Source organism: Dermacentor albipictus, chromosome 1, assembly GCF_038994185.2.
Source record: "Dermacentor albipictus isolate Rhodes 1998 colony chromosome 1, USDA_Dalb.pri_finalv2, whole genome shotgun sequence".
Classification (NCBI taxonomy): Eukaryota; Metazoa; Arthropoda; class Arachnida; order Ixodida; family Ixodidae; genus Dermacentor; species Dermacentor albipictus.
The window spans coordinates 186043435-186063817 of NC_091821.1; the positions used below are offsets into that span (position 1 = coordinate 186043435).

Consider the following 20383-nt stretch of genomic DNA (forward strand, 5'->3'; position numbering starts at 1 on the left):
GTTAGGGCATCTGGCGGCTGCGATGAGGGAACTGGATTCAAAATCAATTGTTGGGCCAACTTAGGTCACAGGTATGTGACATTGTGCATGTGCCACTCATCAATCAACCGTGAATTAGCCAACTTGTGTTACTGGGTATGTTGCACTGCTTATGTGCCACTCTTCCATGAAACCCACTCATCCCAACTTGGATCACTGCAGATGTGAAACTAGGTACGTGCCAAGCTTCAATGAACCTCTATGATGAGAATTTGGGTCACTGGTTATGTGCAACCGGGTATGTGCCTTCTTCAATCAACCTCTTAACCCTTGGGTCGCTGGGTATGTACTAATTGGTATGTGCCACAACATACTTGCCACTCTTCAATAAACCCGTTTCCCACCAACTTGGGTCACTGAGTACGTGTCGCTCTTCGATGAATCTTTTTGATGCCAACTTGAGTTACTGTGTATGCGCCACTGCATATGTGCCGCTCTTCAATGACAAAAAAAATCTTAAATTTCTCCGGTGGTAGTTGGAGTCAAATCCGCATCATAAATATTCCAGCCTGCATGGAAAAATGCCTTGTGTGCTGCTTACAGCAATGTTATTAGATCAATCACCTTCACATCAAGCATGGAGATATTTTAACTGAACCCATCTCACAATGAATGTCAATATGACTGTGATAAGCATAGAAGTAATGTGTCAACATACCATATTGCAACTGCCTAAACGCTTCCGTGTATGAGACCTGTATGCAGCCGGGATGCTCTCACACTTTCCTCTGGACACGTTATGGTCGTGTGAAAACATGTTATGGTCATGTGAAAGAAGTATACCATATGTTGGATACCGTACGAACCAAGAAGTGGGAAATCTCTTTTATCATTTGACTCAGCCCATTATAAGCTGGTTAAGCGAAGCTTCACTAATCTTTGTCTTAATAATGCCCTCAGGAAATCCTTTCATCATGCCATGCAGTGCAGTTTCGCAGGTCAAGTTCATCGACTTTTGTGTGCCGGATACCCGGTTACACGAATGTCAGCTATAGCTGAAAAGCTATTAAAGCAGATAAAGAAGGACGGTAACACAGAAGCCCAGCAAAGAAATAATGAACGAAATAGGCTGGTAGTCATACCATATTTGCATAATGTCTCTCACAGATTAAAGAAGACTGGCCACAAGGGTAGCATGGAAGTTGTGTTTTTTGTGCCGGATATGCTACGGAGGCTCTGTATGCTCGTAAATCCGCTCCATCCAAACTACTGTCTGTTCGACCATGCACAAGAAGCGTTTTGGGTATAGCGCTGTTCGGGTTGTTTATTCAATTTCACTATCATGTGGGAACAGATATATACGCCAAAATGGTCGCTGCCTCAATGAAAGGATAAAAGAACATGATTACAATATGCATGGAGCTATACAGGGACACTTAGGAATTCACTGTCGCGACTGTGAATGTAAGCCGGATCTTTATCGGTGTGAAGTGCTAAAAAAGCACTGATCACAACTTGCGTGGGAGATTATGGAAGCTGACCTGATAGGAAGGGCTGGCATTTTCTCCTTTTCTCCGCAAGGGCAATAATTTCTCCTTCCTGAGCATCTCAATTTAAATTCACAGATTTCTATGTATATTTGCTAAGCTGCGAACTTTAAAATTAGTAAAAATTCAGCAGACACAACATCGAGGAGGGAGGGGATACGATGCATTCATATTTTAAAGCTTGCCCCGAAGTGCACACCCTTTGTGAGGTACATATGCACTGTATAAACAATGTTTTAGCTTTAGACATAGTACAGAAGCAGTAGAAACTGACAAACAATAAACTGTGCTTAAGTGACATCTTCAGTAACTTTGCTGTTGCTGATTTTGCCTGTTTCAGGAACCTGTCTGTATGAACTTGAAAGCAAGTACCCCTCTGGTTTCCTCTCATTATCAGAACACTTCCAATGGAAGGTTCAGGGTCCAATGAGCAAAGCTTTCTTTACAGATCAAAATTTCACTTTCCTAAAGCTTGACACAACATTTGCAAATAAAAACTTTACAGAAATTTCGGGAGAGCTGGCAGGTATGCCTATGGGAATTGCAAGGGAAGCTACAATTACTTTGTTATAATGTTTCCTCAAAACGAGACTTCGCTGTGTATGCAGCCGCAACTTAAAACCGACCAGGTGGCGATTCCTCAAGCATAAGACATTGTGGGAGAAAACTTTGATGCATCCGACGTATTGAGTGCCTATGGAGCATTTTATCTACTTAGACAACAAAGTGCTCAATGAATCAGAACTCAAGGGTGGAAGGGAGTCCAACGAAGGAGCAGGACTGTTGCTGGGAGACCAATGAGGACCTGTCCCAGCGGCTGTATGCTTGCACATGCGATTCAAGCTCTGCAGAGATGTAATCATGCCAGTACAGGAGAACAGTTACTGTATAGTGGCAAGATGAGTAGGTGTGTAATTTAGCATACCAGTTCATAGCGTCTTCATACCATGCCAGTGTTGCCAGAAGTTTGGTGGTGACCACCATAAGTAGACTGCTACACTGAACATTCACATCGTGTGCTTTCATTATTTGGATTATGTGGCTTCGCATGTTGTCAAGGACAAGGTTTCTTTACGTGCTCCTAGGGGTACGGAGAAAGAAGTATTTTAGGAGGGGAATCTGATCTGCCCTGCAGCATGATAGCATCACAGTTTGGCAAGGAGGAAATGCAGTTTTCGTCTCAGCACAGCAGATGATGCAGCAGGCGCCTTCCCATCGTTTACAAGCTCTTCTATGGGCACGACGGACAAAAATTGCAATATCATCCTATATTTTGTCAATTTTCTTAAATTTCAATCAATAAAGTCAAAAAACAGAAGCAACACATTTTAGGAGCAGTAATTGCTTAGTAATGCTTAAATTACAAGCTGTGCTGCCCCTGAAACGAGCTACTAACAGTATCCCTGAGTAGACTATGTCTGCTGGCCCAATTAATTCACTCGCACACATGAGGCATGCGTGCATAGGTGACCTTGGGAGGCAAAGCTCAAATTAGTGAGGGCATGATGTGCTCCGACAAGCAAACTCGTGGTTTCCTTCCTGGTTTACAGGCTTTCTGTCTCTCTTGTTCATGCAGGCTTCAGCACTGCGCCAGCACCACCGGTTTCTCTGAAATGCACAGGCACTTTTGACATTGCTACAAAAGCAAGCACTTTCCATCCATGCCATTTGAGGATAGGGCAAAAATGTGCCATGCTGAACTACAGCAATGGCTACACATAATGCAAGGAAAAGGTAATTACCTTCAAAGCTCCTAGTGACTCAGCACAGTTGCATGCGTGGGCTCGTGCGATCACAAGGAAATATCGAGAGCTAATGTCTCGTGACTATGTTTGAGAGAAGCACTTCTTAGTGAGTGACCAAGAGGAGGCCGTGTTACAGCGAACCAGGGGCAAAGTCTTTCTAGACAAGCCAAAACGGACTGCTTTGTTGCCAGACTCCATGCCATCAATGTATTTCCGGACTGTCACATCTACCTGTTGTCTGTTTGCGAAAGAAAGAAAGCCAACTGAATGCAATGTGAACGCAATGTGAACGCAATGTGAACGCAAGCCATTGGTCGAGCGCTCGCCAGCCTAGTAATAGTCACTTCCTCTGCAACAGGAAGTGGGGCTGGCAGCGAGCGCCATCTCTCTGCGACTAGCCTGAACTACAGGACCCTGCGCTCCAATGGGAAAACTAGCAACGCAGCAGGCATCTAGTAAAGGAGACATTGTCCTGGCCCACCCGCAGCGCTTGCTTAGACAGCCAATCAGAGGCTCTTGTGCCCTCGTCGTGCAAGATGGCGAAAGTGCGAGTTGTCTCGGCGCTTTTCCAGTGCATTGTGGCAGGCGCTGAGCCGTGCTCCCGCAGGGGTGCAGAAGATAGTGCCAGCATTTCCTCCTTTCCCACCGCAAGAACCACATCACACACAACGGCTGCAGAAAATAGCATCAACCTTTCCTTTTCCCCTCAAGAACCACTTCAATATCATTGAGTGTGCGCCTTGTGGGCCTTCTCCCGCAGTGTTGCCGTGATGAAGCGGCAGAATTTGCCTTTCGTCGTGAAGCTTGAAATCATAAATCGGGTCGAACGCGGTGAGAAATCGGATGTCCCTGCAGCGTGCAAGATTCCAAGGAGCACTCTCAGCACAATCTTGAAGAATAAGGTGGAGATTAAGGCTGAAGCAGCCAAACTCGCGACCCGATGCCCGTGGCGCTCAATGCATACGCACAGCTGTGTACGAGTGCTTCCTCCGAAATTGCTTCATCCGTGCCGGCTTCCGTGTGCTCGGTGATGACTGTAAATTCTGATGAATGTGACGAAGCCACTGCTGGTGTTGCAGAAGTTTGGAGCGAGCTGTCAGAATTTCCGGAAGCTGTTGACAAATCAACGGTGGACGAGTTCATGAGTGCAAATGATGGCGTTGCGACCACGGGAGAGCCTGAAAACGAAGACTACATTGCCAACATCGTACCGAGTACAAGTGAAAGTGGGCACAATGAGGAAAGCAATGACGGTCCTTTGCCCACATCCTCCGAAGTGATTGGTGCGCTTGCACTAGTCCGATGCTTCTGCGGGAATGCGGAAGGTTGCGGCCTCAGCTGCTCCGACTCCTTAGACAATGTGGAGAAGTGCGTGCGTCGCAGGCGGCGAAATCGCCAAAGCAAAAGACAATCTATGCGACTATTTCATGCGAAACTAAGCTAGTTTAATCAATAAAGTGATTTTATAAATGGTATGTGCTTTTATGACATCCAATTATTTAGCAGGCTTATATAAAATTATGCTCTATATCGAACTGATAGGCGTTTTTTTGTGAGTTTGATATAGCCAGGTTTGACTATGTAAAACTGCTATATGACCCTCTGCAGATGAAGTGACCACTGATTTGACTCTTCGTAGAGGCTCTGGATTGGACTTGTCCTGAAAGCACCAGTCGCGAGACGGATACCCAGATGGTAGACAGGGTCTAGGATTTTAATGCACTCGGTGTTGCAGAATTATAAATTATTACTCCATAATCAAGGCGGGAGTGGACAAGACTGTTATATAAGTTCAGAAGGCACTTTTGATCACTACCCCAGTGATAGAAGCTTGAGAAGGTTCATTGTTTTGAGACATATTATTTTTAGATTTTGAATATGGGGAATAAACGTGAGCTTTGAGTCTAAAGTGATTCCCAAGAAATTATGTTGGCTGTTCACACAGAGTTGGTCCTTCTTGATCGTAATACTAAGCAGTGGTGCTACCATTCTCTTGTTTAAAAAGAGTACGCAGGTACTTTATTGGGTGTTTATTTTGAAGCCATTCTCATCCGCCCATTTAGACAATTTGTTTATCACAAGCTGCACTTGTCATTCACAGATAGCAATATTGCATGATTTGAAACTTACTTGTACATCATCAACATAAACAGAATAAAACATTGCGCATGGAACGACTGCATGCAGGCTGTTCATATTTACAATAAATAGTATGCAACTAAGTATGGCCCCTTGCGGAACACCAGTTTCTTGGGTGAATGATTTAGATAAAGCATTACCAACTTTTACGTGAAAAATGCGGTTAGACAGATAGCTTTCAATTGTGTTTAACATGTTCCCATGGACGCCCATCGCGGAAAGATAGCGTAGGATCCCGAATCACCATGTCGTGTCGAACGCTTTTTCTAGGTCTAGAAATACTGAAAGTAAATTGCTTATGAATTAATGCTTCTCTAATGTTCGCCTCAATGCGGACAAGGTGGTCTATTGTCGACCTTCCCTCTCGGAAACCACATTGAAGAGGGCCTAGTTTGTTGTTACTTTCTAAGAAGCTGATTAAGCACCAGTTTACCATTTTTTCAAAAACTCTGCACAGACAGCTTGTCTGCGCTATTGGCCTGTAGCTGCTGGCTAAGGCTGGGTCTTTCCCTTGTTTAAGTACGGGGATGACTATAGTTCTTTCCAGGACGATGGAATATACCCCGCTGCCCACATGATATTGAAAAGAGATGAGAGTGTTTCCAGTGTTTCAGGGTGTAGGTGCCTAATCATTTTGCATATGATACGATCGCCACCTGGCACTGAGTTGTTGCAAGAAACGAGACACCTTAAGTACCGCCGAAGTAAATGGGCAATTGTAAGCATCACTTGATGACCCTTTGCGGTTTAGGGGACACCGCTCCTCGCATTCTTTGAGTCTTAGAAATGTTTCTGTATAGTGCGATGCACTCGAGATATATTGAAAGTGTTCGCCTAGAGAATCCGCCTGATTTTCCAGGCTATCACCTTGGCCACTTACTAATGGTAGGGGATGTGACTCCCGACCTATTAACTTATTTACCCTATTCCATACTCTTGTTTCATCAGAGTACGAATGTATACTAGAGATGTACGTATCCTAACTTTCTCTCTCTGCATGTTGACGTGTTTCCAGCCTTGTGAATTGACTTGTTTGAAATTAATAAGATTTTCGGCGGTTGGACAATTTCGAAGCAATCTCCAGGCTTTATTTTGATTTCGTCGTGCTTTCAGACATTCGTCATTCCACCATGGGATGCAACTTTTACTTTCCAGTCCATTAGTTTGCTTGATACATTTAGTTGCAGCGTCAATAATAAAACCAGTTAGATATGCCACAGCATCGTCTACGTTAAAACCAGCAATGTTATCTCCGCCGAAATACGTCAGCTCTCAGAACAATTCCCAGTTGGCTCAGTTCATGTTCCATTGTGGAAAATGTGGTGAGCATCCATCCTGTTTCGTTAGGTTTAAAATAATTGGAAAGTGGTCGCTCCCAGAGGGTTTCTTCAGAACGGTCCACTCAAGATACGGAATTAGTGTACTCTATACTATACTTAAGTCTATGGATGAGTACGTGTTATGTGCCAGTGTAGTACGTTGGCTGTTTCTTATTAATTATACATGCTCCTGAGGAAGAGAGAAAGTTTTCAATTAGGCGACCTCTTGCATCACAACGAGTCTCCCCACAAAGCGTTATGTGCGTTTAAGTCGCCGAGAACCATGTAGGGTGCCGGAAGTTCATCTACATAGTTTTGAAATTCTGTTTTGTGAAGTTGGTAATTCGGAAGAATGTATGTAGAGCTAATAGTGACTAGCTTGTTAAACAACACCCCTTGGACAGAAACTGCCTTTAGGGGCGTACAGAGTTTTAATTCCCAGCAGGCAACACCTTTGTCAACTATGATAGCTACACTCCCAGATGACACAACAGTGTCATCGCGGTCTTTACGAAAAATAGCATACTGTCGGAGAAAATTAGTTTGCTTATGTTTGAGGTGTGTTTCTTGAACACACAGCACCTTTGGACTATATTCATGTAGGAGTTCTTATCGAGATTGTGGAAGAGACCTCTGACATTCCAGTGTACTATTTCTGTCTCCATTATGATAAATGCGTTGTGTGCTGTGTGTTTAAGCGACGAGGATTAGCTCACGGGCGCTTTACAGGCGCCGTGAAGCGAGTTTTGTCTTTTTTAGAGCGGTCGAGAGAGGCTCGCCGCTCCTTAGGCGCTGGTGGCGCTGTCTTGCTGGTTGTTGTGTCCATTGCCTCCTGCAAGGTGCTGTTGACTTGAAGGCCTTGTCTCAGCAGATGAGACCTTTGAGGCCACCGGCCCGGAGGTTGATGGTCCCTTCTGGGGTGGCAGAACAGCTGTAGCCACCGGGGAGGGCAGATGGCGTAACTGCAGACTCGCTGCATGTGGGCCGGACACCCGCCGGAAGCCGTTGTGTCACTGCCCCCTGACGCGTCATATCGGCAAAGGTGTTCTTTGGCAGGAAGGATACCCGCCTGCATGCTTCCTTGAAACTTATGTTTTCTTTTACTTTAGTTGCAACAATTTCCTTTTCTTTCTTCCAGGATGGGCATGACCACGAGTATGCATCGTGCTCCCATAACAGTTTACGCAGTGAAGAGAGTTTTCACAAGATTCAGAGGTCTGCTCATGAGCACTGCATTTCGTGCAGGTTTGGCGGCCTTGGCAGCTCTGTGAACTGTGAATGAAATGCTGGCATTTGAAACATCGCAGGGAATTAGGAACGTATGGCCAAACACGAAGCTCGATATACTTGGCCTCGATGGACTCGGGCAGAACACTCGTGCCAAAAGTAAGTACCAGGTGTTTGGTCTGTATTTCCTTATTGTCACGCTTCATCTTAATTCGGTTAATGTTGATTACATTCTGCTCACTGAAGCCCTCCAGGAGTTCAGCTTCAGTCAGCTCCAAGAGATCATCATCGGAGACTATGCCACAGGTAGTATTCATGGTAAGATGCGAAGTTACTGTTACTTGGGCATCCCCAAATGATAATAGATTGGGTAGCTTTTCATATTGTTTCTGGTTGCGGAACTCCAAGAGGAGATCACCACTTGCCATCCTGGATGCTTTATAACCTGTGCCAAAACCTTGGGTAAGAGACTTAAACACGAGGAATGGTGAGATTGTTCGCACAGGTTTGTCTGGTTGTTCAGAGTGGATTACGTGGAAACGAGGGAAAGTTTCTTTTTGACGGGCAAAAAAACTCGAAGGCATCCTCGCTGCGCCCCCTGTTCAAGGAGCGATCAGGTAGTGGGGGGAAAGAAGTAGCCATAAGAGAGTAATTTCGGCAGTAATACCAGCCACCCACCGTGAAGTCCTACAAGGGGATGCTGCAGGACTTGTGAAACACGGCCTGCAACCGCCAGCTGCACATTACCACTATAACCAAATATGAAATAACCTAGTTTGCCTATTCACACAAGGTTAACCCTTGCTGACTGAAAAAATTGGAAGGGAAGCCAGGAGAAGACAGGACAGATAGAAAGTGAGAGAAAGACGAAGGATGGAGGGAGAGAGAGACAGAAAAAAGCAACTACCGATCTCCCCCGGGTGTGTCAGTCCGGGGGTGCTGTCTATATGAAGCAGAAACCAAATAGGTGTGGGCCTTAAAGGTCCGAACACCCGGCATTAGCTCAAATCCCAGGATCCCCCTATTCCAGACACAGCTAAGCCGCACACGGCTACACGCGGGAGCGTCCGACCCTCATGTGCTCGGGTACGTGGTGTCGCAACACACTAAACGCATGCTCACGCAGACACCCCTGCGGGGGCTTGCACCAGAGCACTGGCGCCGGCGGCCCCCGCTACGGAAGCGTAATAGCTGCCGCAGCAGCATGTGTGCAGGCTACCCGAATGGCACAGGCACATGCAAGACAGAGAGTGTGCATGCGCCATGGAGACAGGCTGTCGCCGCAGCCATGAAGTTGCGCTCTCAGTCACAGAGATCGCGCAAGCCATGTAAACCAGGGGCTGTAAACCACGGGCTACCAGTTCGATATAACCATTGTGCATAACCGATCTGTTCGAATTACCGGGAATTTCCCCCCATTGAAACACACAGAGCTGTGCTGGGACCAGGGCGTCAGTTCGAATTAACTGTATATAACCGAGCTCGAATTACCGAGCTTTTACTGTATTATATTCAGTGTGTTGCTTCTACCAGCACAATCAGTCATTGTCTTCTTACCGCATCAAAAGTCAATAGGGAACTACACAGCTACATCATAGTGCAAGTTCATAGTTCATAAAGTAAGTTCATAGAATATAATGCTCATTCGAAGCTGCTGATAAAAAAATTTTTTTTTTCAAGCCGGTTATTGCAAGTTTGCAGTATGAAAACCAAGGGCAGTAAATTCACCTCTGAAGCAAGAGAACGTAAATGCTAACCTCTGAGGCAAAGGAATGTAAGGAAGTCTTCTGTTTTTGGTCTCCGCTTGCAGGGCAGCAGTGTTGAAGGTTGGCTCACTGTCTCTCTAGCGTCTCGACATGGTGGCAGAAGCTTGACTGGCGTTGGCATGGGACTGCTTGGGTTGGAACCCTGAGCAAACTTGCGCTGAGCATGTACTTTTATCCTGCGCATAATACAGTTATCAAATGAAATCACCTATTTATCGCATCTTCCCTGTTTTTAAGAAATTTCAAACAGGTTTTCCGAAACACAGTATACTCCCGTGCAGCAGCAATGACCTTGCAAAAAAATTAATGCTGGTCAAAAATTTTTAGGTGCAACAAGTTGCAAGTGGCACAGTAGATCTCCAACAGTACACAAAAAAATGCTGTGGCCTACCAGTGACCAACGCCACACCATCAGAAAGCACAGAGCATCTAGTGTAGCATCAATCCCAAGTGCCTCAAGTCCAAGCCTAACTGTTTTTATCAAAACTTCTAAATGGTGTTGCCTTCATAGATTGGTAAACACAACAAAGAAATAAGGCGGTCACATTCTGCTATAACTGTTTAGGCAAGCCATCCAAGCAATTAATTTCTAGTCAATATAAGTTTACAATGCTCAGTGATAAAATCAGTCTTCCTAACAGATTATTGGCCAGTGTTAGATGGCTCACTGGCGTGACATGCACTGACACCTTAGAATAGTCAAGGGTATTTTGAAATGCTGGCAATGAACCCCAACTGAAAAAGTGGTGTCATCTCTTTATGACAAAAAGCCACTATTCTTTCATTCTTAAGTGAGCACTAACAACTTTTACTAAATTGTTATCCACCAGTAGACCAAAGCATGCTTCAGACATATACACATAGTATATTGCCAATGCGCAAAGTGTGGTCTGATCAGCAGGTCACAATCCAGTGGAAGCAGAACTTCATGAGAGAATTCTTATAGTGAATGCATTAAGGACCTATTACTAGTAGAAATATCAATGCCACACTGAGATATGCGAAACAATGCTTCTGAAAATATGGCAAAAAGGCAACAGTAAAGCTGACAGAGTCCTTTTAGCTAATAACAATAAAAGCATGGCTTCAAATGCAATTACCTTTTAGAATCGGTGTCAGTTGCCTTTTTTGTGACAACTGCGCTTACTGAAGTTTTGGGCGTCTGCTCCCGGCTATCTTCTGATGTATTCTCATCCAACAACCGAGCTTTTTTGGTTTCATTCAGTGAAGCATACAGCGCTTTCTTCAGCTGCTTCTCTTCCATCCAGTGAAGACCATTGCTGCATCCCTGAGAAAAAAATGTGGCATTTATTTTACTGCCTTAAAAATCAAAGAAATACATGCGTAAACTCGTGAAAGGCTCCCCCTCCCCCCTTTCCCCGCAAAAAAAAAAGTCCAGTATAGCTTTATAATTGACATTTTGAAGAAAGGGTTTTTGCAAAAACATTACAATACTGTTTAAACTCGAGACGTCGAGCAAAAGTATGCATTCCAGCATTCATCAGCAGCAGGAGCAGCCTATTTTTCTGTCCACTGCAGGACGAAGGCATCTGCCAGTGATCGCCAATTAATCTTTTCTTGCACTAGCTGATTCCAACTTGCGCCTGCAAATTTCCTAATTTGATCACCTAAACTATCATTTTCTGCCCTCCTCAACTACACATCCCTTTCCTTGGCACCCATTCTGTAACTCTAATGGTCCACCGGTTATCTACGCTACACATTGCATGGCCTGCCCAGCTCCATTTATTTTTTCTCTTAATGTCAACTAGAATATCAGCTATTCTCATTTGCTCTCTGATCCATACTGCTATCTTCCTGCCTCTTATGTTATGCCTAACATTTTTTTTTTCCATTGCTCTTTGCATGGTCCCTATCTTGTTTGAGCTTCTTGATTAACCTCTAAGTTTCTGCCCCAATGTTAGCACCAGAAGAATGCAATGATTGCACTTCTTTCCAACGACAATGGTAAGCTCCCATCAGGATTTGGTAATGCCTGCCATATGCACTCCAATCCATTCCAGCATTATTTTGCCAATAATACCCCCATGCGTGACCATATCACCCTACTCCTTGAACCATCTAACATTCTTAAATTCAGTTTTGTCTTACATATGGCAACAGAGGTTGAAAGACAACGAATATTCCCACATAAAGCAATGAATAGCAACAATGAGCAGCAACAACAGCTACAAGTTCAACTCAGTAAAGTTCAGATAATATCTATCTATCCGCTCACCCACCCCAGCCATAAAAATCATTCAAAACCATCCAACAAGCCCCAGTGTTGAGGTACATACATGACAGACTGCATAAACATTAGAATGTAATAGTTTGTGAGTTGGCGTCTTCCTTAGAATGCCGATGTGACGCTCCATCTCCAATGGCAGAAACTGAAGGAAAGACCCATGTGCCAAGTGCTTTACATGCAGGCACCTCTATACTGGGTGAAGCTAGCTAACGGAGCCAATGTAATGAAGCTGAGTCCCACCAAAGGCCATTGCACAGCTCCAGTAGCACCTACTGTAATAAATACTACTAAGAAGTCACCCATGGTCTGATTTTAATAATACATCAGCAAGGGTGTGGGAAGTTCAAATGGGCTTTTTCCAAGCTGCTTTAATCATAGTTGCACATTTTTAATAAGTATAAAACCCATTAAATGTGACTTTGAGAACCTGAAGAAATTTTTTGAAAGCAAATAAATGTCCCTTTCAGTGTGCCCTCAATCTGTGACATTTGTATATGTGGAGTTGCTAGCTAAACCATGCACTTCATTAACAGAATTGAAGTTCAGTGCCCAAAGAAAATTCGGTGTCCTGCTTTTTTTCTTTCTTTTTTTCCCCCCAGCAGCTGCCAACTCCATACTTACAGTACAAAGCCTAAATTACTAGAGAGCACCACAAAAATGAATCGCAGCATCTATGTGACTCGTCCAAAATGTGCACAAAGTGCAGCGTAGCTTCGGATGTGAAAGAGGAGACCATTCACATCACCAAAAGCAAAGGCGGTGGTTGTGTGGTATCAAACAACTTAAAGCATGGCAGTCAGCTCAGTGTGGTGGTTGAAAGCCACACAATAACTGTGTGGCAAAAAGTTGCCAAATTGGCCCTTGCAATTGTGTGTTTTATTGGAAGCACAGGACAATTTGCTCTCCCTTCCTGTTTCATCTAGTGCTGAAGTTTTTGTTATTCTAAAGACTAGCGCAAAATAGCAGGGACAAAGACAGAGTAGACGACAGGACGAGCTCATCTCCGACAGAAGTTTTTGGCAGCACGGTCATAGTGTGTTGGTACGTAAGTCTAGTGTGAGCTGCCTAGTACCACAAGACAGCCACAACAGGCTTTGATGACATGAATAGTCTCATTTTACACGTCCAAAGCCCCACTGCACATGGTATACATTTTGAACTGGCTGCATTAAAAAGTAATGTAATTAATTATATATTGTACTCTCGAAAGTAAGGCCCATTGCATAATTACTGGGTTGACAGTTATCCATAAACAAATAAAGACCAAGACAAAAATTTTCTTTCAGTACTGCTTAAAAAAAAAAGCACTTGACATGTATGATTCCAAAGATATATAGATCATGATAACAGCCCATGTCAAAATGCTTCCACTATTGCGTTCTGCTTAATACTAACTGGTAATGATATATTAGACATTTTTTGACATATCACTTTCACTGCCAATGTTTCGGTAAGCTTAAAGACCACCGTCGGAAGCATGAAATTCAATAATTTATGGTGCCCCATCTATGGCAGTTCAAATTTTTACACTGGAAACAAGGCCTGCAACACGTAAAGAACATGCCTGACAGCATGCCTGTGATTGTCAGCAGCGTTGCACTGAAATACACCGCAGATTATCTAAAAGGCTTCATGTCCCAGTCACAGAGATGGGACAGGACATGCATCTTGCTTAAAGGGAGCCTGAAATGATTTTGACGATTTTCTACAAACGTATGAGTCGTTAGAGTAGGTCCTTCTGATCATTGATTGACACATCTAAGTGCTCCGCTTAAAGCGTGTAATTAATTATAAGGTTTTAAAAATGCACATCGCTGCCGATCGCAGCACACTGCTCGGCGGAATTTTAAGCCACCCCTACCCATACAACCGAAATCACCCATACGACATCAGTGGAGCGAGCTATCCGATTCGCTGACCAGGGCGCGTGATCGTTAAGTTTTCCAACTTTATGGTAAAGAAATGATGTTCGTAATAGTTGGAATGTTAGTTAATTTGTTTTTATAAAAAGAAAGGAACATAAAGAGAATGCACAAGAACAATTTTTCAGTACACTTAAGCACTTCCGGCACACAGCAAGTGTCATCTGCTTGTGTTACAATGTGCTCCGTCTTTGACGAGAGCTCCGCCGTCAGTGTCGGTTTGTCTTTTCGCGAGTGCTATGATTCGACTTTGTTGCGTTGTGGACTGCAAATGTAGCGACTGGCCATATGTCAAGCTGCGACATCGTGTCCCTCTGCAAGCCAGCAGACGAGCAGACTGGCTGCAGTGCATCGAACTGCCGCTATCCGATCAGCACCAGGATTTGTGCGATTGCGGCCATCACTTTACACCGGAAGATTACCAATGCAATAGCGTTTCGCGAATACAGTATTAGGGTAAACGCAAGCGCAAGGGGACAGGGCCTGGCTGTGTCCCCTTGCGTGTCGTTTCAGGGATGAACAGAAGTGCAAATGTGAATGGTCTGCACGGTGCAGCCACATGGCGGCATAGAGCTTAACCACACACAGTAGCAGTAACAAAAGGTATTCTTCTTTGCTGCTGGTGTAAATTTTTTGCAGGAGTGTAATTGTTACCACGTTGTTTTTGTAAATGTTTAAAATGTTTTATACTTGGTTAGAGCAATATTAGCTCTTTCTTTGGCTGGTTAAGCTCTGCGCCAACGGGTGGCTGGACCGTGGAGACCGATCGGGCAGGTCACGTACGCCTACGCTAAAGTTCCTTCATCAGCTTGAGTTTATGCCTCCACCGTTCCGTCGAAATATTCAGGTAGTGTGTAATTAGCAGAATACCAGACACGTTCGGCGCTACGACAGAATGCTCACAAGGCACACTGCTTCGATAGCTCTCGCTTGGGGTCGACGGCCAAGCGGCGAGCGGAGAGGTTTCTCGCAGGCGGGGGCGGGCTCCAAAACAACCGGAAGTGGACGATGTGACGTCGCACCGTGACGCAGAACCAGTGAAGGCGGAGCTTAGCCCCGATCACTCGGCGAACGAGTTGAGGAGGAAAAGCATGGCTAGGGAGGAGGGTAACTTGTAATCACTTGTAGCTCCATTAATACGTAATGCTTTACTTAAATTGTGGTGCGAATGTTCTACTTAAGCTGTACCCTACGTGTCTACAAAATTTGTCCGAACCATTTCAGGGGCCCTTTAACGTGGCAATAGAGCTGGCCCAACAAACAACAAACTTTGTTTGTTTCTCGCTTCAAATAGGCTGCACATGGCAATCCATAGTAGCTATAAAATTATTTTGCAGAAGCCAACCTATAAGAAGATGCAGCACACTTTTATATTGTCACATCAAGGTAAGCCAATTGCAGGCAGAAATTTAAAGTCACCTGCAAAGCAGGCGACATGGCCTTTACTTGGGGTGCTTGGTATAATTAGTTCATTTGCAACAAGTCTAAGAGTAGTACTATAGAGGCATGCAAGAAGGCCGTCAGATGCACCTTTTTCGTTTTTTTTTTTTTAATGCCACAGACTGCACTTTAAGCTCAAAAATAAAAAACGGAACTATGATGCAAAAAGATGAGCCCTGCCATGATATGTGTACCATGCTCATGAAGGCAATATTAAACTTTTGTTATGAACCATGACCTTTCAAGCTGTTATGTTAAATGTTAGTAAATTGTTATCACTCATTAGTAAATTAAAAAACAAAACGTTTAGCAGCTTTTCAACACAACAGCTTACCAACATACAATGGTGGAAACAGGATAGCATTGGTGCCATAACTATAGAACCATCAGACCAGCTCCCGATGATGTCCTAAGTAGTGTATATTGTTGGTAAACACTACTCAACCATTTATAATACAATGTTTACATTGCATCTGAATGGAAGAAAAAAAATTTAGTTTGGCACACTGCATTAAATCTTCACACAGAACTTGCTGGCTATACTGCTAAACATCTCTACACCACAATTTGCAAGAAATATGGTGCCCACAGTCCACGAGTCGCCATGCAGCAGTGACAAGAGCATCAACTTTGAGACTGCCAGTGCCAGATAAATCTTCTACAAAGGTAGAGGATGTATCAAACTAATAGTTTGTCAAACATTTTAGGGAGCTCTAATTACAAAACATCAAAACATATTGAGATAAACTAAGTTGAAAAAAAGAATGCCAATGACCTCTGCCCGAATGACTCTACCAATGACCTCTGCCCAAATGACTCTATAAGGATGTGTCACAGACCAAAGATTGCATTCCTCATAAAACAGCTTTCTTAGCATGCTCTGATGGACATCTGCTCATACGACTACATTTACATCTACAATTATTTGTAGAGATGTTTAAAAAGTGAAATTTCCAAATCAAATACAAATATTTGAGAAAAACGACCTGCACATTTTTAATATATTATTTCTAAACAGAGTGAAATAACAACTTTGGGTAGGGCCCTCGAAGGAAAAGGGGGTTCATTACATTATTTCCGGGCATATTTAAATGCATGCAATGCCGTTGGCAAATGAGGAACCACTGCTTTCAGTTATCTGGCGTACTGCGACGATGACAGTAATAGATAAGAAAGGAAACAGCCCATCAAATCAGAAGTCTGATACTGCAGGACCACACATTGTTTGAAGGGCTCCTTTGCAAATTTAGGTTATACACACCAGAAGTTGTAGGGCGATGTCGATAGGGCACTATAATACTGCTAGAATACTTCAAACAGGTTCAGCATTAGAAGAAATAGGAGAAATCAAAATGTCGCACTGCCATGCTGTGAGGAGGTGAGCTTCACTTCCAACATAGATACTCACACTTTCCAAATGAACTACCATGTGCAAGCGACATTCTTTCCCTGCTTTATACAATACAGAAACCAAGAGACCACCCCAGGTTTACGTGGCAAGCCCAGGCCTTTTTTTTTTTTTTCTTTTGGCGATTTTTTGCGTTCTGCATTGGATAATTTACCGAAATCACATGCTATAATCGGTGATGTTAGAGAGGCAGTGCATCTTACGTAGAGGCATTCGTGTGTGTGACCCTGGTTCTCTGACAAGAAGCGGGGCTTCCTTGAGAGCAAGGGGGCACAGGATTCTGTTTGAAACTTCAGCTGTTTTTGCACTGCGCAGCTGCTTGATACTTTGCACACAACTGCCACCGGATAATCTATGCACCACGCCCATGTTTGCAATGCCTAAATCTGGTGAGGGGCCCTTTAAAGGGATGGAAACATGGTGCAAATGGTCAAATAATAAATTGCTTTGCCTACATAGAGACAATCAATTTGCATATAGGCTGCCTAAAAGTGAGGCATTCACAATGAACTGCCTATTATTGAGCAGAAGCTATCTGTCCCATGTGTTTACTCGGAAACTGGTGCCTCAGCACAGCAACCGCAGCTCTCCTGCAGCAGAATCATTCAGAGCAGTCCTCACTTTCATTTTTCTCCCTCCTTTGAGACTCCAATAAGTGTTGTTATCCCTTACATATTAGAGAAATACACATATAGCTATTTGACAATACTGAAAATTCCCACACAGCTAATTATTTGTCAGGGTGACAGTAAAAGGGCCACAAAAACACAAGGAATAGTTTATGTACCATGCACTTGTCCTACATTTCTGGTGCATTAGGCTTGGATATCTGACACAATATTTCTAACTAGCATGTATGTTCAGTACATGAGGAATACCAGTTTCAAAGATTAGTACACTTCATGCAAACTGCAACTCAAACGAAAAAAAAAAAACTGCAACAAAGCATAAGATATGTGCAAGGCATCATTCTTATACTTTGTTTCATACATAGCAGGAAAGCCAACAAAGGTCTGAGACTTCTCCAACTGCTCACATTTGCAAACAAAAGTTGATGCACCACCTCTGAAAGGTATATACAAGTGTGCGTCATGTAATTTGATTAACACAAAGTTTTATACTTTAATGGTGTAAAATATGACATATTTATAACATAGAAGGTGTTGCGAATCTGAACCTCTATATACCACCAAACGAGCTGAGTGACACATTTCTGCAAGCAGCAGCTACGGCGCGCCACCTGTACTTGCATTCAAAACATAATAAATTGGAAACACGAAGTGCACAAATAATATGTAATTTGATGTAACCTTACCTCCACAAATTGGAGTTGTAATAGATGAAGTACAGTGGAATCTTGGTAAATAGAAATCGCTTAAACAGAACAACAGTCCCTAAATTGACTGGTTTTGTATTTGGGTAGTGCAAAAAAACTTTCATCAATTGGAACAAATTTTCACAGCCCTCTCTAAACGAAACCACAGAAGTAGGCTTTAAAAAATTTTTTTCAGTAAGAGGCAGAATCTGAAATATATATTTTTGTGACATATGTCTTCAGTCCAGAAAACCATCTTTCAAAAGCAATGGAAAACTCAAGGAGGAAAAAATATGACAAATTTAGTTGCATGAAATGTAGACCTGGAACACTTCATGGCACCGCTATTTGCCCCACAGATGACCAACATACGGACAACCGAAATTTTGAATGCCTTACAGAGCACTGTTTGATTATTTGCATGCCCCCTGCATAACCACATGTTATTCCAGCACAAAGTGGAGCAGTAAGAGGCATGTTTTTGTTTTCATACATTGCCAGTGCCTTCTTGAAATCGAAACCAGCAAAGTCTAGTCAATCTAGTGGTCACCGTCTGTGCCCAAACCACAGGACAGACTAGTTGCTGCACTAGCTCCTTTAAGCTTAACACGTTAGCAGTGTTAAGTGGGTGTACGACATCGAGTGCTTCACCTCTACACATCTTTCTCGGTAAATGGAACTCCTGTTAATCGGAACATATTTTTCCGGTCCCTGGAAACTTCGTTTTTAAGGAGATTCTACTGTAGTTATTCCATAGAGAGCATCACAGATCAGAAACAACTGCAGTGCAAAACGTACAGATTGAAACGTCTCCGACCACATAATTTCCGTTAGCACTGAAACTTAACACTGTGTATTGCCTGATGTGCCTGTCATATCTGTGCCATTGTACCTGCACTAGAAAAAATTAGATTACCTACCAACAAGCCCACATAGCTACCCTCACTAACTTGCATAGCTTCCACAGTGCTGCCTGCCAAGTATGAAACAGAGTATAGCAAGTTTTGACGCATTTCCACTTATTATAACTGCCCTTGACACTTGCCAGATAATATGCACCTTATGAACCTGACAGGAGCACAGATAAGCCAGTATGTGTAGAGCTGGCAGATGGTCAGCTTTGTGTTATTGCCACTGCCAGAATAACATCGCAGATGCATGGACGGTAATAACGACACAGTCAAAATTTGAATAGAAATTGAAACATGGGACAGTTCACATTTATAGACAACATCCACTTTCAGTCTAAATACCACACAAGCTCTGACAGCAGCGCTGTTCTATCACCAACTCTACTCCGACTGCCTCATTAAGCTGCTTACTCGTAATTATCACTTATACTGTCCTACGTAGAGGCACTAATCTCCTAGCAAAGAATACAGAGGTGCTAATATTGCCAGGTGCGGACATTCTTAGAAATCCAAAACATAAGTACGAAGCAACGAGGAACAGCAATGGCCAACGATGGACTGTTGACACGCTGCGGACAGGGTTCCCTCGCTTTCAACGTACTGGCGATCACAATGCAATCACAAATCGAATGCAACTGTCGCCACGCCACGTCTACTGCCTGCGGATAAGCGAGAAAAAAAGAACCATCCTCCCTTCCTCTCTATTTTTTTTTTTTTTCTGGGTTAGGTATGCAGGACGACGCTCGGAGTATCGTCCTACATTCCTTCACTTGAATAGAAGAAACATATTTACCAGTCCTTTTGTAGAAGCATTACGCTTAGGCCGCTGTGATGTTGCCGAGTAATCGGACAGCTGCCGTTCTTTGAAAGCTGACTTCATATTTCACCTTTCACATTCACTTCATTGTTCCAACCAGAACGAGCTCGTCTTGTCCGTCGCTATTCACAAGGAGTTATGGCGTTTTGCCCACATTTTGACAGCCAAAGCTCTGCAGGGCTGAATCATATGCTCCTGAGTCACGGTAGCAACAAGCAAAACTTTCCAGCATAACCCACGAGCGCATTTTACCGACGCGGTCCAGGCAGCATTTTCAGTGCAAAACGCGCGCACGCACCGACCCAGGGAAAGGTGTTCATCCACACCAAACTGCATAGGCGACTGTTACAAGCACTTCAATCACTATCGTTCTGTAGACATCGCTGTCGTCTCAAAATCACTTAAAATTTGACAGTGAAACACTTCAGTGAGAAAAACACAGCAGCCACTGGAACAAAACAACCTCACGCACAGCCATCGCACAACACGCGCGACATGGTGCCTGCATTGGTTAACAGACAAGACGCGCAGTTCTTGCTTGCCGCCCGCTGCTTCTGGCGATCATGTGTTCTCAAATAGCAATACTATATTCCTTAA

At 43.6% G+C, this 20383-nt stretch overlaps 1 protein-coding gene across 4 annotated transcripts in view; it reads right to left on the reverse strand.

Moving 5' to 3' along the window:
• The window catches only part of Jarid2 (Jumonji, AT rich interactive domain 2), a 101817-nt gene extending 81498 nt beyond the window's left edge, over positions 1-20319 (reverse strand). Inside the window, exons 1-4 of one of the 4 annotated variants that reach the window (XM_065456363.2) lie at positions 19763-20319; positions 15670-15808; positions 10823-11010; positions 9714-9898 (exon numbers count right to left, since the gene is read on the reverse strand). In XM_065456363.2, the coding sequence (XP_065312435.1) occupies positions 9714-9898; positions 10823-11010; positions 15670-15708 (412 nt within the window). In that variant the 5' untranslated portion in view covers positions 15709-15808; positions 19763-20319. The remainder of the gene's footprint in view (positions 1-9713; positions 9899-10822; positions 11011-15669; positions 15809-19762) is intronic. The other 3 variants (XM_065456364.2, XM_065456361.2, XM_065456362.2) reach the window with 3 other exon arrangements.
• Between the last annotated feature and the right edge of the window lie 64 nt (positions 20320-20383).